The sequence below is a fragment of the Chlorocebus sabaeus genome, chromosome 8 (assembly GCF_047675955.1).
Source record: "Chlorocebus sabaeus isolate Y175 chromosome 8, mChlSab1.0.hap1, whole genome shotgun sequence".
Lineage (NCBI taxonomy): Eukaryota > Metazoa > Chordata > Mammalia > Primates > Cercopithecidae > Chlorocebus > Chlorocebus sabaeus.
The window spans coordinates 39,288,998-39,314,845 of record NC_132911.1 but is presented as its reverse complement, the minus strand read 5'-3'; the positions used below and the strand labels follow the sequence as shown (position 1 = coordinate 39,314,845).

General features: G+C 33.4%; 1 protein-coding gene across 1 annotated transcript in view; it reads left to right on the top strand.

Moving 5' to 3' along the window:
- The first annotated feature begins 2,211 nt into the window (after positions 1 to 2,211).
- Positions 2,212 to 25,848, top strand: part of LOC103215663 (A disintegrin and metallopeptidase domain 3-like) — an 87,350-nt gene continuing 63,713 nt past the window's right edge. The window contains exons 1-10 of the mRNA XM_007962249.3: positions 2,212 to 2,612; positions 2,997 to 3,079; positions 11,226 to 11,281; positions 12,651 to 12,729; positions 18,993 to 19,069; positions 19,347 to 19,524; positions 20,591 to 20,656; positions 24,003 to 24,074; positions 24,332 to 24,498; positions 25,566 to 25,647. Of these exons, the coding sequence (XP_007960440.3) occupies positions 2,555 to 2,612; positions 2,997 to 3,079; positions 11,226 to 11,281; positions 12,651 to 12,729; positions 18,993 to 19,069; positions 19,347 to 19,524; positions 20,591 to 20,656; positions 24,003 to 24,074; positions 24,332 to 24,498; positions 25,566 to 25,647 (918 nt within the window). The 5' untranslated portion in view covers positions 2,212 to 2,554. The remainder of the gene's footprint in view (positions 2,613 to 2,996; positions 3,080 to 11,225; positions 11,282 to 12,650; positions 12,730 to 18,992; positions 19,070 to 19,346; positions 19,525 to 20,590; positions 20,657 to 24,002; positions 24,075 to 24,331; positions 24,499 to 25,565; positions 25,648 to 25,848) is intronic.

The window sequence follows — 25,848 nt, the reverse complement described above, 5'->3', positions numbered from 1 at the left end:
TTGATCAGAGTATTTTACAAAAGGATGAAGAAATTTCTCAAATGCTTTGTATTCAACTTTTGAGATAATCATAGGATTTCTGTACTTCATTCTGTTAGTGTGGTATATTCTATGAATTCATTTGTGTATTGTGAACCATCGTTGTATACTAGGAATAAATCCCACTTGATCACAGTGGATTACCCCTTTAATGTACTGTTAAATTTGATTTGCTAGTATTTTGTTGAGGATTTCTGCATCCATGCTTATAGGACTAGTGGCTTGTAGTTTTTGTTTTTGTTTTTAAGACAGAGTCTTGGTCTGTCATCCAGGCTGGAGTACAGTGGCATGATCTCGGCTCACTGCAACCTCTGCCTCCTGGGTTCAAGTGATTCTCCTGCCTCAGCCTCCCAAGTAGCTAGGACTACAGGTATCCACCACCATGCCCAGCTAATTTTTGTATTTTTCATAGAGACACGGTTTCATCCTGTTGGCCAGGCTGGTCTTGAACTCCTGACCTCAGGTGATCCACCCGTCTTGGCCTCCCGAATTGCTGGGATTCCAGTTGTGTGCCACCGCACTCTGCCTGTAGTTTTCATTCTTTGTGATGTCCTTGTCTGGTTTTGGTTTCAGGATAATGTTCATGTATTAAAATGAGTTTGGAAGAATTGCCTCTTCTTCAGTTTCTCAGAAGAGTTTTGAAAGATTGGTATCAATTCTCTAGATGTTTGGTAGAATTCAGCTATAAAGTCTTGCACTTTTATTTCATGGGAATCTTTTTACTATTAATTCAGTCTTCTTATTCATTATTGGCCTGCTCAGATTTTCTATTTTTCATGGTTCAATCTTAATAGATTGTATGCATGTAAAAAAGTATCTATTTCTCCTTGTTTATCCAACCTCTTGGCATATAACTGTTCATAGTATTCCCTCATGATCATTTCTGTATTTCTGGTATCAGTTGGGATGTCTCTTCATTTATTTCGAATTTTCATTTATTTCAGTCTACTGTTTTCTTACTTAGTCTAACCAATGTGTAATTAATTTATATATAAAAACATATAAAAACATGTACATGAACATTCATAGCAATGTGTTTTGCAAATTTAAAAACTGGAAACTACCCAAATGTTGTTTGATGGATGAATGGTTAAATAACCTGTGGAACATTTGTATTATATATACTATTCAGAAATAACAAAGACTGAATTATTAATATAAGAAAATAATTTGATGTATCTCAAGGGAATAATATGAGTGAAAAAACAAATTTCAAGAGATACTATATAATGCCTCTTATATATACTACCAAAAATAATATTATGGAGATGGACTGTGGAGACTGGATTAGTGTTTGTCAGGGATTAGGAATTAGGAGGAGTAAGGCAGGTCAGTATACTCTATAGCCATCGTATATAGGATCCTTGTGGTCATGCAATAGCTCTGTATGTCAATATGTATGCCAATTTTTGTATTGGGTACACAAATCTATACATGAAATCACAAACACAAGTCAGTTTATGTAAAAATTGGTGAAATCCAAAGTTTTGGATATGAATGATGGTGATGGCTGCCCAGCAATACGGATGTATTTAATTCCACTGAAAAGTAGGCTTAAAAAGCATTAAGATAGTAATTTTTATATTGTGTATTTTACTACAATACAAATGTTACAATAAATAATAAATTGTAAAAAAAAAATTGAAATTAGGCAAACCACCTACCTATGTAGTAAGAGATAAAATAAAATGATTTCCACTTAACTATATTATCATTCCTTGTGTGAACTCCATATTGATGGGGGAAAACATGTCTGGCTTTTCATTTAGTCTCCCTAAGCCATAAAGCTTTTCTAAGAAACAAAAGTGTGGAAAAGTCAATAAATAAATGGATTTTGATTGTTTTTATGAAGTAATTTTATAGGTGTGATTTTTTTTTTTTGCCTGATACTTATAAATCGTACTAAAATAATTAAATACATCCATATATTCATATTTCGCATTTTATTTAACCTCCTTAGACAGTTTTCTAAGAAATTGATTTTTTAGTTTTCAGTATGTGTTTGTGTTTTCACCTGAGTCTTAAGAGAAGAAAACTAGAACTAGATATTACTAAAATTGGCAATTGGCTGCTGCTAAACATACTATGATTCCTATTTTTTATTTTTATTTTTTCTGTTTTCCTTCACTACAGTAATCCAACCGTCCTCCCAGAAGGCTATGATGTGGAACAGTCATCTTGCCAAGACTTCATCAGCAAAAGGTCTAGAGTAGAAATGTGCTTTATAACCCTATATTACCCCTGAATGCATTGTAAATGTCAACTTTTTAGAAAAAAAATGAGCCCACGTGCCCAGAAATGCCGGCTCCCACGTGCCTCCTTCGATGCAGCCCACTGAGGGCGGGCGCGCGGGGCAGTACGATCCACCCGCCTCGGGATCCACGGAGCTGGGTCCCCGCAGCACCTCGCAGACCCCACGGCCCTTCCGCTCCGCTCGGCCTCCACCACCCTGGCCTCGAGCTGCAGCCGTTCCAAGGGCAACGGCCGTCCCTGTGGCTGGGCCGCCGGCTAGGCAATGCTGTCTCTCTTGCTGATCCTCTCAGGCCTGGGCCGGCTGACCTCCGCGGGCCCGCGTAAGTAAAGAGCCCTGCAGGAGAGGAGGCCGCCTTTCCCCTTTCACAGGGCAGAGAAGCGCAGGCCAGGCTGGGGAGGGGGCCTCAGAACCACTCACAAGTGTCTGACCACAGGCTGCAGCGGGAAGCGGGGATGCCGGATGGGGTCCGGGACCTGTAGCCCACACTTCTACCACGCAGGGCTGAGGTCACCAAGCCCTGAAGTGTCCTTGGGCAGAGCTAGTGTAAACCTCCCATGCCTGGAGGAGCCGTTTCCTGGAACTGAACAGTGTGTGTGTGTGTGTGTGTGTGTGCGTGTATGCGATGGACGTTTAAAGAGCGATGAGAAAGGACGCTGTGACATGAGTACACTGGGAATGTTCACATATGCTTTTCCTCATGCAGATTCTGAAACACCAGTTCTGCAAATTACAGTACCACGGAAGATCCAGACAAACACCAGTGATGGCGATGTTTCAGAAACGCATGTAATTAAGAGATCACCTTTTAAAATTATGGTGTTTTGTTTTTTCTGGACTACATGGCCCCAATCAATTCATACACATCCCTTTGTGAAATTTTGTTTGTATTCTAATTTACCGTGCTAAGGAGTCTTTTGGTCTGAATGACAGCAAGAGTTTGATATTTTTTCATTTCTCAAGTAATATATGAATGTTAGATAACTGTTTTAAAATAGAGATTCAGAAAAAGAATCCCCAGATTCCTATAACACAAAGGAACCATATTCAGTCTACTGGGTTCTTTTAGAAAATATGTACATTTAAATCTGTGTTATTATATAGTTGAGGTCATACTAATATTTACCAAGCAATATGTTTTTAACATGATAATATATGAAGACTATCTTCATGCCTATACATGTGTATATAAATCCTTTGTAAAAATGAAAGTAATGTCATCTTTCATCTGATTAGAGTAGGAAAGTAGGTATGTTGTAAAATTAAATTGAGGTAATACAGAGAATGCTGAATAAAGTGAATGTCCACACCAGTCTCTAAAAATAATAAATTTGTACTAAATGAATATTTAGAAACACATGCACATGCACATATATTTTTAATGATTCTATATGACTGTAATTGACTTTTCATTTATTTATAAATATTGGATTTACTTTTATGATAATATGGCTCTGTCATTTTTATGACTTCATGATATGTCATATGGATGTAACATATATCTTACCAAATTTTCAACTCATAGTTTCATAAAATTTCTTTGATAGTTGTTTATGTAGATCAATGGGCAAGCCATTAAATTTTTTTGTAAACATTGAAGAATATCTTCCCGAAAAGTTGCTTTACATTTGACTCTTATTAACAAACAATAATGATATATATCTTTTTGAACTGTCACCAGGCTTTGTTCAATTTTCTCATCTCCACTAACTCACACAAACACACACATGCACACACCACTGTGAGAGATAAGCATTATGTTTTAGTGATGAAATATTCAGCTCACTAGGAACATTTAACAATTCTGAAGTTGTATAAATTTAATTAAATGCATTCAGCACCTATAAAGTGAAAATTCATAGCTCTAGAGGAAGAAATTGTGAAATCCATTTCCATAGTGAGATCTTAAAATGTTTTCCTCAAATGTTGGTTGACAAATCATAAAAAAATTCATAAAGGTAAAGAAAATTTGAATAACAAAAATATTTTTATCCAATGGGCATATATAGAACATGAACCCAGTGAAGTGAATGTATTGTTTTCTCCAGTTCTGATATGTTTTAGGACTCACTAGACTCTACAGTTTATCACACATGAATCCAAGAAACATTCACTGTGAGCTCCCTGTTTAGAAACACAGTCTCTGTGTTCCTGACGCATACTGAGTCTACCAACAAAAGAACTACAGGAGAAATGTAGGCTTTCAGAGAACTCAGCTGAAATCTTTCAGTGACTCTTTAAATAGTCAAGCAGGGCTTGTCAAAATAATTAGGCAAACACTGAGGAGGCTCCCTTGGCCAGGGACGTTTTGAGCCCTGAAAGCCCATTATAAATATCACTGCCTTTGTTTTGGACAAGAATCTGAAATATCCAGATGTGTAGGGATCCCCAGATCTAAAGATAGAGCTTTTCCAATCCAGCTGTAATTTAGCTCTATGCCACTGTAAGTAATGTACATTCTTCTGAAGAATATATAGGACGGTCAACAAAATTGATGATAGTAAAGAAAGAAAATTAAAAATCAAATACTGGCATAAAACTAATTATATGGTAACAATCAATTAGGATAAAACTTAACAAGAAACTCAAAAATGCATTTAGCAATTTGTAGACGTACTTCTATATATTTCACAGGGTGAAGAAGAAATAAGTGATAATGGATATTACACAATGCATAATGGGCAAGAGTTAATAAATTACATACATAAATTTGACATACACTTGAAAATTGCATAGGAATATAACTAAAAATATATAAATAGCCAATATTTTACCTGACAACCCTGTCATTCAGAAATGAAGGATAAAAAATATCCTGTATAAAACAAAGGCTGAGGAAGTTTATTACCACCAGGCTTGCCTAATAAATGCTAAAAGGAGTTACTTAAGCTAAAACGAAAGGAGACTAAATTATAACAGGAGCACATATAAAAGTGTAATACCCACAGGCAAAGGTAAATATAAGTCAATTTCAGAATACTATAATACTGTAATAGTGGTGTATGAATCACTTATAACTCTAACATAAAGGTTAAAAGTCAAAAGTGTTAAAATAACTATCACTACCATAGTTAATGGATACAAAACATAAAAAGATGGAAAATTTGACATAGATAACATAAAATTATGCATATGTGTAGAAGTAATAATGCATAGTTTTTGTATGTGATTGAAGTTAAATTTCTAGTATCTTAAAATAACCTGATATAACTATATGTTTATGTAAGCCTCGTGGTAAACCATGAAACAAAAATCTGTAGTAAATACACAAAAATTAAAGGGAAAATAATCAATAGATACCACTGCAGGATAACATCAAATCACAGAGGAACACAGGAAGAGAGGAAAAATGCACAAAACAACATAAAGGCAGCCAGAAAACAATTATCAAAATGGCAATAGTAAGTCTTCATGTCAATAATTACTCTAAATTTAAACGGACTATAAACTCTCCAATCAAAAGACATAGAGTGGCTGAATGGGTTAAAAGTATCCAAAGATATGCTGCCTGAGAGAGACACATTTCAGCTTTAAGAACATGCAGGGGCTGAAAGTGAAGGGAAAGGAAAAGATATTGCATGGAAATCAAAATCCAAAGAGGAAAGGAGTCTCTATGCTTTTATGAGACAAAAATAGACTTTAAGTCAAAAACTGTAGCAAAAGGCAAAAAAGTCATAGTGTAATCATAAAGGGGCCAGTTAATCAAGAAGATACAACAATTTAAAGTGTATATGCACCCAACACAGAGCCCCCTAAATGTATAAAGCAAATTTAAACAGAATTGAAATGAGAAATAATGTTGACAAAGGACTTCAATACCGCAATTTCAACCATGGATAGATTTATACAGCAGAAAATTAATGAGAAACATTTAGACTTAAACTGCACTTTAGACCAAATGGACCTAAAAGACCTCTATAGAACGTTCCATCAAATAGAAACAGGGAAAAATAGAAAACTCCTAAATAAGTGGAAATTAAACAACACCTTCTTAAACAACCAATTGGTCAAAGAAGAAAACAAAGGGTGAAAAAGAAGAGAGAAGAATAACCATAGATAGAGGAACAAAACTAAGAGTTATATTTTTAAAAATATAAATAAAATTAATAAACCTTTAACAATATTAGGAAAAGCAGAGGACTCAAATATGCAATACCAGAAATAAAGGAGGAGACATTACAATTGACATCACCAAGTAAAAGCATCATGCTATGAACAATTTTATGCCGACCAACTGCATAACCTGGAAGAAATGGACAGCATCCTAGAAACAATCTATGAAGACTGAATAATGAAAAATAGAAAATCTGAGGAGATCTATAACAAGTAAGACTGAATCAATAATCAAATATCTCCTATAAAGAAAAGTCCAAGACCAGATGACTTAACTGGTGATTTCTACCAAACATTTTTTTTTTTTTTTAAAAAAGAGTAAATAACGATTATTCTCAGAGTTTTCCAAAAAGTGGAAGAGGAAGGAGCACTTCCAAACTTATTTCATGAAGCCAGTATTACAATATTACTCTAATACCAAAGTTGGACTGTGATACTTCAAGATAAAAACATGAGCCAATATCCCTGGACAAACATGAAAGTATCCTCAATAAAATACTACCAAATTCAACAGCACAATAAAAGGACTGTATATCATGATCAACTAGGATTTATTCCTGGGATTCAAGGATTGTTAAACATATGCAAATAAGTACATGTGTATGCCACATTAAGAGAATAAAGGATAGCAAACATATCATCATCTCGATAGATAAAGTAAAGGCTTTGGACAAAATCCAGCATTCTTTTATGATAAAAATTCTCAACTAATTGGGTATAGAAAGAATTTACTACAAAATAATAAAGGCCATAAATGACAGGCCTACATCTGACATCATAGTCAATATGGAAAAGCTGAAATCTTTTCCTCTAATATCATGAAAACTACACTGGTGCCCAGTCTCACCACTACTGTTAAACATTGCACTCCATCTTAAAAAAAAAAAAAAAAAAAAAAAAAAAAAATTACCTGCTTGTAACAAAGGCCAAGTAGACCACGCCCAAAGACCACTTGGAAGTGCATCCCCGACAGCAGTCCTCACTTCAATTCAAGTTAAGTCTTTAAAATTGTATTTTGTGTCTCAGCTTCTTCCTGTAGGTCTTTTGACCCCTGCTGGCCAGGGGCACTCAGTGTAGGCCCAGTGGAAGCCAGAATTCACATCCTCACCCAGGGACCCAGGAAGCCCCCCTTGCAAGTCCCTCTCACGGCTGGGCTAGGCCACCTGTTTGTGCATTTCCACCAGGAGACTGGGTTATTGTAATCTTCAACATCCTTGTCTGCCACCCACACTGCACCCAGCACGGCTGAGCCTTGTTCTCTCTGCTATCTCCAGTACCCACTGCTTAGGGGGCCTTTGTGAGCATATTCTGAAGGAAGAAAGGGAAGGTGAGGGGAGAACAGCCTGGAAATGATAAAGAGATCAGGTTGGGCACAGTGGCCATGCCTGTAGTCCCAGCAATTTGGGAGACCAAAGAGGGCAAATAACTTGAGGTCAGGAGTTTGAGACCAGCCTGGCCAACATGATGAAACCCTATCTCTACTTTAAAAAAAAAAAAAAAAAAAAAAATTAGCTGGGCGGGGTGGCAAGCACCTGTAGTGTCAGCTACTAGGGAGGCTGAGGCAAGAAAATCGCTTGAACCCCAGAGGCGGAGGTTGCAGTGAGGCGAGGTAGCACCCTTGCACTCCAGCGTGGGCAACAGAGTGAGATTTTGTCTCAAAAAAGTAAACAAATAAAATAAAATCGGTGTATATGTGGCTGCATTTCTTACATAACACCTCACATTTATTCAAAGAAATCTGAGACCTGCCGCTGCCTTGCTCTCAGGAAACAAGCACAGGAAAACTAAATTGTTGTATGCCATCAGTGGCAGAGTGTGCAAGTGACAGCAGATGTGGTGCTTCCAATGAAGAGGCCAAAGGATGGGGACACTTGGAAAATCCCAAGCCAAGCTTGAACTGCCAGCTACAGCCAAATGGAGTATTGCCTTCTCCAAACACAGATGGCACTTAGATGGCAGCCACTGGTCTTAAGCAGGGAAGACCTAAGTCACCTCAAGTGTCCTGTGAGAGACCACAGTCTTTGCCAAGAGAGAGGAAGTGCCCATGCAGGCCCTGACATAAAGCCTCTCGGTCAGGAAGTCCTTCTGACCTTCTTTTCTTGGATAGCCCTTCCTCGACAATTAGATGAGAGAAACTTGCCTCTTTGCGAGATAAGACTAACATTATCTTTGGACTTCACCATAGGTGGAAGTTGCACCAGAAGGATTATTCAAGAAGAGAAAATAAAATGCCTCCAAGTGAAATTGTCTATTATCAGAAGACATGATCTTATACATAGAAAAATCCTAAACATTCTATATGAAGAAAAGGTTAGAACGAAGACATGAATTCAGTCAAGCTGCAGTATGCAAAAACCAACATAAAACCGATCAGCTGTGTTTCCACACACTGATAGTAAACTAGCTGAGGAATAAATTTTTTTAAAAAATTACTTATAATAGCATCAAAAAGAATAAAATATTTAGCAATACATTTAACTATGGTGGTGAGAGATCTGTACATTGAAAACTACAAGCTATAAATTGATAAGAAAAATTGAAGAAGACAGAAACAAATGGAAAGATATCCTTTACTTATGGATTAGAAGGATTAATATTGTTAAAATGTGCATATTACCCAAAGCAGCCTCCAGATTCAATGCAATGATGCAATGCCCATCAACATTCTGATGGCATTTTTCACCAAAACAGAAAAAAAAAATCTAAAATTCTCATGGAACCACAAAAGACTCAAAATAGTTAAAACAATTCTGAACAAAAACCCTGATGCACCATCACATTTCTTCATTTCCAATTATACTACAATGAAATCACTACCTCATAAAGATATTTGCACTCTCATGTTCATTGCAGCATTATTCCCAACAGTCAAGATATGAAAGTAACCAAAATGTCCATATACAGATGAATGGATAGAGAAATTGTGGTATGTATGTATTTATATATGAAATAGAATATTATTCTGTCTTTAAAAAGAAGTAGATTCTACCATTGTGATGACATGAAATAAGGGAAAGGACATTATGCTATGTGGCATAAGCTAGACACAGAATGAAAAATTCTGCCTGATCTTACCTATATGTGGAATTTCAAAAATTTTCATACATAAAATTGTGGAGCAAACAATGGTTACCAGGGACTCCGTGTGAGGAGGAGGGTGCAGGGGCAAATGTGAAAATGTAGATAAAAAGGTACAGAGTTGTAGTTACATAGGATGAAACATCTAAGAAATCTAATGTACAAAAGAACTGTAGTTAACAATAAGATGTTTTATACCAGTAATTTGCCAATAAAGTAGATTTTAGGTACTCTTACCACCAAAACAACAATAAGGAAAATATAAAAGAAAGTAACTATATTGGAATGATATATATTTTAATTTGCTTGACTGCCAAAATCACTTATCTATTTCTATATCAAGATAAGACTATCAAAAACTTACATTGTATACTTTAAATATATACAATATACTAAAAGTAAATTATATTATATATCTATCATAATCAAAATAGTATGGCATTCATCTCTGGGTATATGGGTAAAGAAAATGTAGATTGATAGATGATTGATCAATTGATCGATAAATAGACAAACAATGGAAAGTATTCAGTTTTTATAAAGAAGGAAATCCTGCCATCCATCATTTGTAACAACCTGGTTGTACCTGGAGGACATTATGCTAAGTGAAATAAGCCAGACACACAAAGACAAATGCTGCATTATCTCACTTATACATAGTATCTTAAAAATAAAGTCAAACACATAGTAACAGAACTTAGACAGTAGCACCAGGGGTTGGAGGAGAGGGTGAAAAGAGAAGACATTGGTCAAATATGTTAAAAATTTATTAATTTCTTATATAATCTTATATAATGTTATAACTTTCAGTTATAAGATTAATAAATTCAGAAGATCTAATGCACATCATGGTCACTATAGTTAATAATAATGTTTAGTTTACTTAAAAGTTGCTAAGAATAGACCTCAAGTGTTCTCACCACATATGATAAAATGGTAACTATGTGAGGTGATGGATATAGTAATTTGATTGTTTTAATCATTTCACAATGTATATGTATGTTAAAACATCATATACATCTTTTACACACTTTAAATAAATACAAAACTTGTTTTTCAGTCGTAGCTCAATAAAGTTGGAAAAATAAAATTGCCTTAAAAGGTTGTGGAAACGAAAGGAATTTTTATTATTGATACAAATATCAATTTATCATGAAGATATCACCGTATTTAATCTGTTTGGAACACCATACTAAATCTATCTGAACCAGAAACCTCCATTAAATGGAGGAGCTTCTAATGAAATGTAGGCTGTCCCAGAAAGCGTGACTTTGTGTAAGATGACTCTCTTGAGCTAAGGCAAGAGCCAAAGGGGGCAGGGAGATGAGGACTGCCTGTGGGTAGTACCTCTGGCAGCTGAGCAGTAAATCTTTTATTCTTAACTGGGAACCTGTGCTGCGTTATTTCATTTTCAATTTATTTGTGCTGAGAGCTGCAAAATGGAACAAAGATAACAAAATTCAAGTTTCTTCAACTGTTTCTCAGCATTTCTAAACGTTATCCCCATTTTAAATTCAAATCTCATAATAATATATGCTAATGATTAATGATCTGAGTTTTGAAATTTAGACTCCTTGTGTTTATTTAAATTACAATTAATTCTGTTATACGTTCCAATTTTGATACATGCAGGATATAATCTACATTTGTATGAATGAATATATGTTTCAAGGAACTGTGACGTTTAACTTTTGAGAAGTTAGAATCTCTACCAATTACTTTCTCTCTGAATATTTTGCTATAGGCCACTTATTCCATCAAAATTGAGGGGAAACCATATACTTTCCTGCTTGAAAAACAGTAAGTTACCACTTTTTTCATTCATTATTTTTAGTGTCTCAAATTTTTGCAATCACTCCCCTAAATTGAGCTTAAATAAGAGACTGAATATTAGATTCATTTAACATTTTATATCTTGTCTGTGATTCATTTTAGTCATCAATTTCAGGTTGTCATTTTGAGACTGTTTCAGGGAGGCACTCCGCCTTTTCCTAGGTTCCAGAAGGAAGGCAGGATGGAGCTGAATTTTTAGTAAACTTGTGAAGGACACTCATTGCTGTTTTATGACACTAAGAATTTTGGGGTTGTTTTTACCAACATCATGAAAACATCATGTAAACTAACATCATCTAAAGTAACATCATGAAAACTAATGTAAATATCTAAAATCTATTGTTACTTGTTAACAAATACTAACTAAGGTGTATGAGCCATAAAATTACAGTTGAATCTGAAAGAAAATCTCTTTTGAAATCTGGCAGACCTACCTATTACTGTACATACATCTGTGTTTGTCAGTTTTTTATTTATTTATTTTTATTTATTTATTTTGAGACAGAGTCTCGTTCTGTCACCAGGCTGGAGCACAGTGGCATGATCTTGGCTCACTGCAACCTCTGCCTCCTGGGTTTAAGCGATTCTCCTGCCTCAGTCTCCCAAGTAACTGGGATTACAGGCACACGCCACCACACTCAGATAATTTTTGTATTTTCAATAGAGTCGGGATTTCACCAGGATGTTCTCGATTTCAGACCTCGTGATCCGCCTGCCTCGGCCTCCTAAAGTGCTGGGATTACAGGCATGAGCCACCGCACCTGGCCTATTTTATTTTATTTCATTTTATTTTATTTTTGAGACAGGGTCTCACTCAGTTGCCCACGCTGGAGTGCAGTGGTGCAATCGTAATTCACTGCAGCCTAGATTTCTTTAGCTCAAGCCATCCTCTCACCTTGACCTCCCAAGTAGCTAAGATTACAGGCACACACCACCATGACCCACCAATTCATTTTTATTTTTATTTTTATTTTTAGTAGAGATGAGTGGTCTCCATATGTTGCCCCGTCTGGTCTTGAATTCCTTAGCTCAAGCAATCCTCCAGGTTTGGCCTTCCAAAGTGCTGGTATAACAGGTGTGAGCCACTACACCTGGCCCTAGCTGATTATTTTAAATTCATTAAAGCATCCACACATTTTTCTGATTATACTGGTTATTATTCTTTCTTATATTCACAATATAGTATCAAAAAGCAGCAAGTTAATATAGAGATAAGTCCATTTCATTTTTAGATGTTTGTATTGAAAGTAAATTTTGTTTAATTTTATTATTCTGGAAGTTATTTTTTAATTAATGATATAATTACAATGAAGTGTCATCATTTTTATTGAATTAGGTCATTTTTACACCCACATTTCCTGGTGTATTTATACAATGAATCAGGAACATTGTATGTAGATTCTTCATTTTCAAAGGTAAGTTTTGGTTTCTGCCAAGTAAATTTGCATTTTTTTATGTGGTTAAGGTGCCATTGTTGGGGAGGAAATGAATGCTTCATGGCCCACATAATTATTGAGAAAACAGATTACAAAATTAAATATAATGTGGCAATTATTATGAAAGCATATTGAATAGAACTACGTTTTTAAAAATCTGGAACTTAGGAATCATTTGTCCAAAAAAGACATTTAAAGTATGTCTGGAAGTATTAGTAGGAGTTTTAGGGGGGAAAAAAGTGTCTGAAGAAGCGAAGACACACTGAGAAGTTTCAATCGATATATGAGAGGGCCTGGGCAGTGGAGAAAATGGTAGACATTACCTTACAGAAAGACCCCAGGGAACTGATGAGAGTGAGGATGCGATAAAGTAGACAGTGTACCGAACCTTAATAGATCCAAATGTGAAACCGCGGAATTCGAGTTGTATCAGAAAAACTTTTTTCTTTTTGGTTTTGTTTTTTTGTTTTTTGAGACGAGGGCTCACTCTGTCACCCCAGTGCAATCTTGGCTCACTGCATCCTGTGCCTCCCAGGCTCAGGTGATCCTCCCACCTTAGCCTCCCGAGTAGCTGGGACTATAGGTACGCGACATCATCACCCAGATAATTTTTGTATTTTTAGTGGAGTCGGGATTTCACCATGTTGCCCAGGCTGGTCTCAAGCTCCTGGGTTCAAGTAATCTGCCTACCTTGGCCTCCTAAAGTGCTGGGATTACAGGCCGAAAGACATTAAAGAGTCAAGAAAGTTTTGAAATTATGTGAGAAAGCTCATTTTACCCTGTAAGATATTTATTACACCCTGTAAGGTATTTATTACTCTGTAAGACATTTAATTCACGCAACTGGGAGGAAATGAAAGGCAATGACTGGTCACGCTCTATTGCTGAATTGGAACTGAGAGATGACGAAATCTACAATATGGTAACTGGTAAAGGATTTTTCCTCCCTACCAAATTACAATTCGAAGTCAGAAAAAAAAAAAAAAAAAATACATGAGACACCTGTTTTGAGCCATGTGACAATAGGCCGATTAGGAATTTTGTACCTGAGAGAATGTAAGCACAGGAGGTGAATTTCATGTTTAAGTTTGCCCCCTACTGTAAATAGTCTGAACCACAGCATCCAGACATGGAACCAGGCAAAAATCTGAGAGTCTGGAGTTTAAGGTTGCTGATTACTGTTGATTTTTAAGTTTTCTATATTTTGATTATGTCCTTTGTCAAACATGTGCTTTGCAAATATTTTGTCCTTGTCTATGATTTGTCTTACTTTTCAAATGGTCTCCAGTGATCAAAGAGTTTTATTTTTGATGAGGGCTAATTTATCAACAATTTCTTGTTATGATTGGCTGTTTTCATGTCATACCTACGGATTCTATGTAACAGTAGTTTCTGAAGACTTTCTGGGGTTTTTTTAAGTTATACTTGACATTTAATTCTTTATCTATGTTGAGGTAATGTTGTATAAGGTGTGGAATTTGGATCAAAGTTCAGTCTTGACTAGATGTATAATAGTTACAACACTATATTTTTAAAAGGCTATATTTCTGCTTTGAATTGCTCTTTTAACTACTTTGTCAAAAAAATCCGTGGATCTAGTGTGGATATATGTCTGGGTTGTTAACTAGAGTGGTTTTTCCCACTTTATTATTCTTTCTTAAACTTTTTAAACTCTTCTATTCTAGATATTTTGCTTTTTAATGTAAGATTTAGATAAAGCTACTCCATGTGCAAAAAAAAAAAAAAAAAATTGCTAGGACTATGATAGAAATTGTGTTAAATCCATAGATCAATTTGGGGAGAACTGACATCTTTACTATGTTAAGTTTTCCAATTCAAAAACACAGTAAGTCTCTCAATTTATTTGGTCATTTACGTATGTCTTTCACTAGTGTTTTTGTTATTTCAGCTTTCAGATCCTATACATTTTTTAGGTTTATACCTAAGTATTTTATTTTATTGCAGCAATTGTAAATGATCTTGTGTTTTAATTTTAGTTTCCATGTGTATACTGTTCTAGTGATGCAATTCATTTTCTGGGTTTCATCTACTATTCTAGAATCTTGCTAAATTCACAAATTAGTTCTAAAAGGGCTTTTTAATAGATGCCTTGAGATTTCCTACATAGACACGTCTTTAACAAATACAGACAATTTTCTTTCTTCATTTTCAACCAATATGTCAGTCTGCTTTTCATTTCTTTGCCTTGCCTCACTGTAATTTGCTAAAATGTCCAGCACCATGCTGAATAACCATAGTGAGGGCATTCTTCGATTATTCTCAATTTCATGGAAAACATATTCAGTCTTTCATCGTGAAAAAATAATTTTAGCTTTAGGTTTTCTTATAGTCTCTGTATGAAGTTGAGAAAATTCTCCTCTATTTCTAGCCTGCTAAAAGTTTATTTTGTTCTTTTTGTTCATTAATGGCTATTTAGTTACAGAAAATGCTTTTTCTACATCAGTTGATAGGACTACAAGTTTTTCTTTTCTTTTTTGGTCTTTTGGCATGCTGGATCGAATTGATTTATTTTTAACTCTTGAAATAGTTTTGCATACCTAAAAAATTACAACCAAGTCCTGACATGATTAATTATAATTCTTTTTACACATGACTTATTATCTTGAGGCTTCTCTCATCAGTATTCATGAGAGATATTGATCTGCAAGTTTTGTTTTGTACTGACTTTGATTTTTGTATTAGGGTCATAATAATGTATGTATAAGGTCCTATAAAGGAAGCTGAGCTTTGCTTTTTCTGCATCTATTAATTTCATCCTGTAAATTGTATTATTTATTATATAATATAGTATATCACATTAATTGATTGTCTTATGTTGAACCACCATTACATTCCAGAGATAAATCCCACCTGGTCATAGTGTAGGACACTTTTAATATTCTGTTGCATTCAGATGTTTTTGAGACTTTTTCCATCTATGTGCATCAGGGATATTGCCTTGTAGTTTTCTTTTCCTGTAATGATTTATGTGGTTTTGATGTCTGGTCTCATAGGGTAAATTTGGAAGTGTTTCCTTTTTCAGTTTTTTGCAAGAGTTTAAGAATGGTTGTTGTGGCATTAATTATTCTTTAAATGTTTGGTAGAGTTCAACAGTAAAGTTCTCTGATTCTGCTCTTTTGTTTATCTGTAGGTTTTGATTACTGATCTAATCTTCATTCTAGTTGTGAGTCCTTTTAAATTTTGTACTTCGTTATGATTCAATCTTGGCAGTTTCTATGTTTCTAGAAATTTATCAATTTCTTCTGGATTATCCAATTTGCTAACAGAAAATTGTTCATACTAGTCTCTTACATGATCTTTTTCTGTTTCTGTGGGATTAGTTATAAAGTCTCTGTTTTATTTCTGATTTTATTTCTTCGCATCCTTTCTATTTTCTTACCATAGCTAAGTTTAATTGTCAATTTTGTTTCTTTTTGAAATATGAACTTCTTTGTTTCTATATTGGTTTTTCTATTTTTATTTTATTTCTGTTCTAATCTTTGTTTTTTTAATTTTCTCTGCTAATTTGGGGCTTAGTTTTATCGTGTTTTTCTAGATCCTTCAGATAAACATATTTGAGATATGCCTTTTTTTAATGTAGGCATATATTGCTATCAACTTTTCCCATAGTATTGCTTTTCCTGCATCCATTTGTTTTAATATTTTTTGTTTACTTCTATTTTAATGTTTTCACTTATTTCAAGATATTTTCTAATTTCTGTTTTGATGTTATTCTTTCAGTCAATAGTTATTCAATAGTGTGTCAATTTCAACATATATATTAATATTTTAGTTTGCCTTATACTATTTATTTTTAGCTTCTTTCTATTGGGTTCAGAAAAAAATTTTTAGATTTGTTTTTTAGCCTAATATGTGATCTGTCTGGAAAAGATCCAAGTGTACTTCAGAAGAAAGTGTATTCTTCTGCTGTTCAATGAAATTCCTTACATGTTTTTTAGAACTATTTGATTTATAGTAATATTCAAATCTTCTGTTTTCTTATTAATCTTCTCTTTGGATGTTCTATTCATTATTTAAAATAAGCTATTAAAGTCTCTTATAGTATTGGTGTCTCTTTCTTCCTTCAGATTTATTTATTTATATGTTCTAATATTGAGTGTGTACATATTTATAAGTAATCTATCTTCTTCAGATATTGACCCTGAAAAAATGTCATTTTTTTCTCTTATGGTGGTTTATGTGTTAAAATCTATTTTCTTTGATATAAGCATACAAATCTCTGCCCCCTTTTGCTTACCATTTGCATGGAATTCATTTTTCCATCTCTTTACCTTCATCCTATATGTGTACTTAAGTCTCAAGTGAGTTTCTTATAGATTTTGTAAGAAATCTGTAATGCTTTGTATAGTATTCTTTTTGGCTTAATTTTTCTTTCAGCGCTCTCAAAAAATGTCTCATCCCACTCTCCTCTGGCCAGCATGGTTTCTCCTGGAAAAAAAAAAAAAAAAAAGTCTGTTCACAGTCCTATGAAGTTTCCTTTGTATGCGACAAGTTGCTATTCTTTTGTAGTTTACAAAATTTTCTTTGTTTTTGATCTTTTAATGTTTGATTAAAATAGATCTAGGTGCGGATATCTTTGGGTTCCCTGGGAAGAGAGTGACCCAAGTCTCTCTTCCAGCTTTAGGGAGTCTAGTTTTGCATCCTCCCAGCGTGTCTGTCTCTATATTAGTTTCTGATTACTCACAAACGTAATTGTCTCATATAATGTTGCTGAATTGGTATGCTTGTGGGGAGAAGAAGTGTCCTGGGATTCCTATTTCACAATCTGGCTGACCAAAATTTCAGTAATAATATTTTAAATATTATTTAAACCCCATTTTTTTCTTTTTAAAGTATAAATTATAGATCTTCTGCTATTGTTTTACAAGTTGTTGAGACATCATACATTTTTCAGCCACTTGTCCTCTATTTTGTAGGTTGTATATATGCAATTGGATTCTCCTTAACCCTGGTGATCCTATCCACTGTCATCTGTACTCCAGACTATAGAGCTTATTCAGTGATTCACTTGTTTGTTTATTATATATTTCAGTTCTAATATTTTCATTTGTTCCCTTTTTGGCTTCTATTTATTTCCTAAGATTTTCTGTTATTTCATTTATTTCAAGAGAATTTGTCATTATTCATTAGTGCAATTTTTATTACTTCTTTCAAATATTTTTTAATATCCTATGACTCATCTCAACGATGTCATCAGTTGTTTTTCTTTTCTCGTTCTTGTTGGGATATTCCTGGTCCTTGTTATAATGAATTATTTTGATTGTATCCTTGACATTTAGTCAAGGTTCTTGACCTTCTTTTAATATTCTATTTTAGAAGACAGTCATTCAGTTTGAGCTTTGTTTTACTGGAGTCCACTGTTCCAATAACAGTTTTTCTTTACAATATTATTGTGTTGTGTTTCATTGTTCTGGCTGCATTGGATCTTCTGCTGCCTCTTAAGCAGTTAAGCTAGAGGTATAAATCGTACTTCCGTGGGCCAGGTAGTGTTTCTGTTTGAGGTGGGTAAGGAAAGATCCATAGGATGGTGAACATTCATCCTGCATTTTCTCCGCTGCTAGATTTCAGTGTGCTGGATTCTATCTCTGCCGGTGACCCTGGTTGAAGATAGCTCCTATCTGAATGATCTTTTTCTACTTATAGTAGGGAGAAATGGGAAGTAACTCATGAGGATCGTTTTCTCCTGCTGGGTGCACAGCCGGAAGCTATTGAGTCTGGATTACTCTCTACTGCTGGAGAGAGGTTGGGACCTGGTTTGCCTTCTACCTCTTTGTGAGGGGCTTATAGATTCAGATCCTGCTGGCACCACTGCAAGTGCAGGTGACTGCTGCTGTTGCTTGACATGGAGCAGGGTATGGATTTCCCTGCCTGAGTTTGTTAGTCTTGATGGTGTGAGTGTAATAGGCACATTGCTGTAAATGTGTGTTTGGGTAGGATTGATTGGTCCACTTGGGCTCTGATAACTGCTACTAGGGGTAAATTTGGCCTACCAGCGTCAGCAATTGGGAATAGAAATTATGAAAATGTTTAGGAGCTAATAACATAGCAGAAAAGAACTTAGAGAAAGAGATTGTAGATTGATATGGAGATTCAATACCTGATAAATAATATTATGATAATGGTAAAATATGAATGCTTGACAATATATAGGAAGTAAAGATGAAAGCTAAGACTTTGTTTCCAAATCATTTATGAATATATCTTTCTGTATTCCTTTTTAGGGTCATTGTTTTTACCAAGGATATGCTGCAGACATTCCAAAATCAGCTGTGACACTACGCACGTGTTCTGGACTCAGGTAATGGCATATTCCAGATATGTACATTGAGATTTTATGTGAGCCTTTAATTTCCAGAAACTTCCTGAAGGGCAGAATAAATACAGAGAAATACAAACTTTATCTTCTTAAATACTTTTCTTTTTTACATATTCTTTTGATCTTTTTTTCTATTCTCTTTTTCTCTATCCCAGGCTGGCAAGCATAAAATGTATTCAGAAAAAAACTCTCACTAGCATAAAGTGTATTCAAATGTATCAATAACATTTTTATTCCTTTTTTGTATTTGAATATCCAGAGGATTATTGCAGTTAGATAATATTAGTTATGGTATTGAACCATTGGAATCTTCACCTACATATGAGCATGTAGTTTATCGAATAAAAAATGATGCTATTGGTCATTTCTCCTTTCAAGAAAATTACCCTGTGGCTCAATATATAGATCAGTCCTACAGGATTCTTGTCAAATCAGATGTGAGTATTCTCATTTATGAGTTCTTCATTGGTCTTACTGTTGATAAGATTATTCACAGTGAAATTCTGAAATTTGACACATTTGGAGAACAAATTTAAACTGATATTTATTATATTAAAAAGTTCAGTTGTAGGATATTTGTTTAAAACATGTATTTGTTTATTCAGATATTTAGAAAATATAATCATTATAAACACACATAATTCTAAAGCATCATAACCTGTTTCCTTAATTGCGGGGATTTTTATTGACATACAGCTTTTTTATATTGATTTTGTATCTTACTAAGAAAATTATTACCAATTTGATCAAATTGCTTTGTAAGTTTTTTGGCACATGCATTTTTTTAATTTAAAAGTGTTATTTTGATAGAAAATGTAAAAGTGAAAAGGAGGCAAGATAATACACTAGAAATTGTAGAAATTGTGTGAAACCTCATTGTTTAAAGATAGTGCTCTTAATATTTTGATGTAATTCTTCCAATTGTTCTAAATACCAATTTATAAATTGTGATGGTGTATACGTTACTCACTAATAATATAAGTTTATACTTAAAATGGACATATTTTATTGAATGTAAACCCCAATAAAGTTAACATAAAGAAGTAAAAGTACAAAAATAGTAAGAAAATAAAGGCAACATTTGGGGAAATGTTTATGGATGTTAGTTTATTTTGAAGATTGGTGAGGGAGTGGTGTGCTACAGAGTACATAGTAATGTTAAAAGGGGAAGGAAGTATGGGATTTTTCCTCATTTCAGTGACTTTTTGACAATTCTAATTATCAATAACATAAAGTAAAATGTTTCTGATTTTCTTGTAAAATTTGTAGTTGGAATTCCACCTGCTAAGTGTGTACCCATCCTCTTGTGTTATTACTTATATCTATATTCGTGTATCTGTGTCTGTATATCTATCATCCATCTGCATATAGATAGATGGGTAGCTAAATGGATGGATATTCTATATCTCACTTATGAGTGTGTGTGTATATGTATTGCGCATGACAACTGCAATGTAAAAATTTTGAAAATGTGTTATTTAATTCATGTCCTCTATTTCACAGATAAATTCAGGTGCCATGCTATCGAAAAGAACTCTGAAAATACAAATCATTATGGATAAAGCCATGGTATGCAATATCAGTATGTTTATTATATCTTTGCTTTTGTTGAAATTCAGAGAGAATATGAATAAAAAACTCTCAACCTTTTCAATGCAGATATATTTTAATCTGTTTGAATGTGTGTCTCAGTCTAACAGGAGATAAAGAAATGTTTTCACTTGTCTTTACAGTGACATGGGGGATCAATATTTGTATATTGATTTCTAAATTGATATCAATTTTCCCAATAATGTATAACTTCATGTGGAAGGGTTCCACTACACTCTAATCTATTGTAGCATATCTAGCTGCAGATACTTTTAGATCCACTCCAATTGTTGATTGAAATTCTTCAATCTATTTCTATTTTTCAGTGAGTTATTTTGTTACTCAGTTGGAAATCTTTGTTATTAAATATTATCCCTCAGAAGATTACTTTATGTTTTATAGTCGCTTACCATCTCTGATAGAAGTTCTGTATCTTAAAAACGGGAAGAATCATAGAATGTTGATTTTCTTCTCAAAAGAATTGATAACTATGGATGTAGGTTAAATAATACTTTACTATTAGTGTTCTTACATCCCATCAATTATTTGCTTATTTGTTTCTTCTTTCTAACCCATTTTGGATCAATGGGTTATATTTAACCTTTATTTTTTTATTTTTATTTTTATTTTTTGCTATGCTGCTCTTTCCAGTCTCCAACCTTAGTGGTTTCCCTAGGGATTCTGATTAGTATTCTTTACTTATCATGATCTAGAATTGTTATACCACTTCATTAATAATGTTAGAGCCTCAGAGCAGTAAAATTTCATTTAACCCTAGAAAGTCATTATGATTCTGTTTTTAAATATTTTACCTCTCCATGTGTTATAAACTGAAAAATAGATTTTTAAAAATTAAATATTCAATGATTTTAAAAAGAAATTAAGGAAATAAAATGTATTATATATATGAATATGTATTCATAAATATTCATACATACGTATATCATATATATTTCAAAAGTATTTCATATATATGAATATATATGAAAATATATATACACACACACACACACACACATTTTTCACTTGCAGAGCTTTTCATATCTTCTAGTAGGTCTTAATGTATGATATTCCTCTTTAGCCTCCTGGATTCTCCTCAGTTTCTTTTCATCTGAAATTGTCTTTATTTCATCTTCACTTTTTAAACATTTCTTTTGGAAATAATTTGAAACTTTCAGAAAAGTTACAAGAATAAAATAATACAAAAATGACCCTTATTCTCTTTTCTCATTTTATTAATATTGTATCCCATTATCACTTGTGCACTCTTTGTTTAAATTTGAAAGTAACTTGTAAAGCTCATCATGAAGCTTTACTCTTACATTCTTTAGTGTGTATTTACCTAGAATAAGCCTGTTATCTCATATAACCACAACAGAGGTATCCATTTCATTAAAAATAGCATTTTTAAAATATTTTCATCAAGTCCACTATAACTTAGTTGCATTGTATTCAGATAATGTGATTTAAGTGACACTCTGTTTCTTATTCAAAGATGTGTTCTATGGCCTGATATTGGTTAATATGAATCAATGTGCATAAAACTTTTACTTGTATTTGAAAAAAATACATATTCTCATTGTTGTATATAAGTTTCTATGTATGTATATTTTATCCAACATTCCTTTGGGTTTTTAAAGTCGGGTATCTTTCCTATTAATTTGTCCTCTTACTATTTGTTATTACACCAGTTAGAATGGCGATCATTCAAAAGTCAGGAAACAACAGGTGCTGGAGAGGATGTGGAGAAATAGGAACACTTTTACACTGTTGGTGGGGTTGTAAACTAGTTCAACCATTATGGAAAACAGTATGGCGATTCCTCAAGGATCTAGAACTAGATGTACCATATGGCCCAGCCATCCCATTACTGGGTATATACCCAAAGGATTATAAATTATGCTGCTATAAAGACACATGCACACGTATGTTTATTGCAGCACTATTCACAATAGCAAAGACTTGGAATCAACCCAAATGTCCATCAGTGACAGATTAGATTAAGAAAATGTGGCACATATACACCATGGAATACTATGCAGCCATAAAAAAGGATGAGTTTGTGTCCTTTGTAGGGACATGGATGCAGCTGGAAACCATCATTCTTAGCAAACTATCACAAGAACAGAAAACCAAACACCGCATGTTCTCACTCATGGGTGGGAACTGAACAATGAGATCACTTGGACTCGGGAAGGGGAATATCACACACCGGGGCCTATCATGGGGAGGGGGGAGGGGGGAGGGATTGCATTGGGAGTTACACCTGATGTAAATGACGAGTTGATGGGTGCAGCACACCAACATGGCACAAGTATACATATGTAACAAACCTGCACGTTATGCACATGTACCCTACAACTTAAAGTATAATAATAATAAATAAATTTTAAAGAAAAGAGACCTATGTAAAATATCTCAGTATGATAGCCAACTTCTATTTTTAATTGTGTTAAATCTTTTTTTATATATTTTGCAGCCACGTTTTTAGTTATAAGCAAATTTTAAAAGTCTCCATCTCCCTGATGAATTATTTTGTTAATACGTTGCAATAAGCATGTCCATTTTTTGCCCTTAAGTTTTATTCTTATCAATGTATTGTTAGTTAATATAATTATCACATAACATATTTTTTCTTTTGTAGTATTTTCCTGATGTTAGATGATGTGTTTTTATCCTTTGATTTTTAATATTTCTATGTACTTATATATTGTGGGTCCTTTAAATTTTTAATTTGCATATAGTTGTTTTTTCATTGTCTTTGTCATCTAGTGTTTGGTCTGTTGATATCTTGTGATTATTGATATATAAACACAAAACTGGTATACTGATATGTAATTGATTGATATATATTCACAAAATTGATATTTTGATATACAATTGATTGATATATAATCACAAAATATCAACAGACTAAACAGTAAATAAAAGACAAAGACAATAAAAAACAACTACATACAAATTGAAATTTTAAATTAATTAATTAATTAAATTTTTTAAAAGCTAGCTACTTGGATTACAGGCGCCGACCACCACACTGGGCTAACCAGTAGGTTATTCACTCTTCATACCTTAATACTTTGACTTTGAATTTCTTTATCTGTAAAGAGGAAGATAATCACAATTACCTCATTTTAATATCTTTGATTAATTTATAAAATACTAGGCCGATGTTTAAAACCTGGTAAGCTGTGATATATTTTAATTCTATTTAGGGCCTCTTCAATTGACCACTGAGTTACTTTTACGTTTATATTTAAATCCACTTAAAATGTGATAGTTAGTTGTTTTTACTAATGATTAAGAAACAAAATTTGTCTTTCAGTATGATTATATGGGCTCTGCGGTGGCAGTTGCAGTTGAGAAAGTTTTCCAAATCTTTGGTCTTATCAATACTGTAAGTATTTATATTTTATATTTAAGTAAGTAATATAGCAATTAATGAAGTAAAATTGTTTGTGTTTGTGTACATATATATAGCATTTACATTTTAACAAAAAGTAAAAATGTAAATGTAGCCCAACCACTAGTTTTATCCACCAATGATTTTATCTTCAAAAAATAGTAAATTAAATATATTAGCATTAGATATTGAGAAGTAATGTCATATTTATGGTTACCCAAAATTGTGAAACACGTAATTTCTGTTCTCAGATGTTTTCCCAGCTTAATATAACAGTTATGCTGTCTTCCTTGGAGATCTGGTCAGATCAAAATAAAATTTCAACAAGTGGTCATGCTGATGAAATACTACAGCGATTTTTGCTTTGGAAACAAAAACTTTTGTTTCAAAGGTCTCATGATATGACATACTTATTAATGTAAGTACTTTATTCATATTTAGAAACGTTTGATCAAATTATCTTAACTATCATAATTATATATAAATTTTATATAACAAAAATTATTAAAAAGCTATCTCAAGACTGTGTTGGCAAACTGTAAAATATTAAGATTCTAATAACCATGTAAGACACTAATTAAATCATAGTAGCTCATAGTAGACTGTTTACTTATAGAAATGTAATAAGCTGAAAAATGGAAAGTCTTGTGATAAAAACATGATACCTCTCTGTAAAGACCTTCTCACTGGTAAATAATTGAAACTATCACTTTAACATTACATAAATATAAGTTAATTCATTGAATGCAATAATTGCATAAAATGCTTCTTACAATATGAAATATTAATAAAAAACTAAAACAGACTACTTTATTCTCCCTGTGGTTTCCTTCTGGTATTTCTATACTGACCTAAGATATAGCTATTTACCTACTTGGTCTGTGTCTTTCAAAAGTCTTTACATATTTTTATTTTACTAACTTGATTATTTCATGTGCAAAAATCAAAAACACAATTTAAAGACCTTAAGCAATATGTGGAATATATTTATCAATGTATTGGAATAAAGAGTCTCTAGGATTGCAGAGAAATATTACAATATAAATATGTAAGGATAGTTTCTACACCCTACCTCTCTTTCTCTTCGTACATCTGATGCATATTTTATCTCTATCGCTTTCAGTCCTACCTTTCTTCACACTTTTGGAGTTAGTTTACTACATACAAATTACAGCAATAAACACTTTTGACTTTTATATCATGGAATTAATTATATCCTTCCAGTGATGATTAATTTTTTGAAAGAATCAGGCACTGCTAGGTTTTGGGCTGTGTATTAGATAATGTTAAACAACTTTTAGGACTGAACTTTGTATGAACTATAGGGGATACCCAAATCTTAATGACTGAAAGCATAAGACATTAGATGTAATTTCTGTGTTTTGGAGAAAGCATACCTTTATATAGAAATCCAACTCATAAAATGTGAGTAAGTTACTGCTATTTTGAAATACACATATCCACAAGAAAAATTTCATTATTCAGTTATAGGAACCATTCTACTTATGTGGGAGCAACATATCATGGAATGGCATGCGATCCAAAGTTTGCAACAGGAATTGCTCTGGTAATCTCTCACACTGTTTCGATAAATCTTTGAAAACTGTATTTTTAGATTTGGGAAATCAAATGTAATTTTTCAAGAGGTTTCTTGCTGGGAGTGAAAACAGGTAACATAAAATGTATAACTCTAGCCATTTTCAAGTGTACAGTTTAGTAGCGTTAAGTATTTTCCCACTGTTGTGAAACAAATCTCTGAAACTTTTTT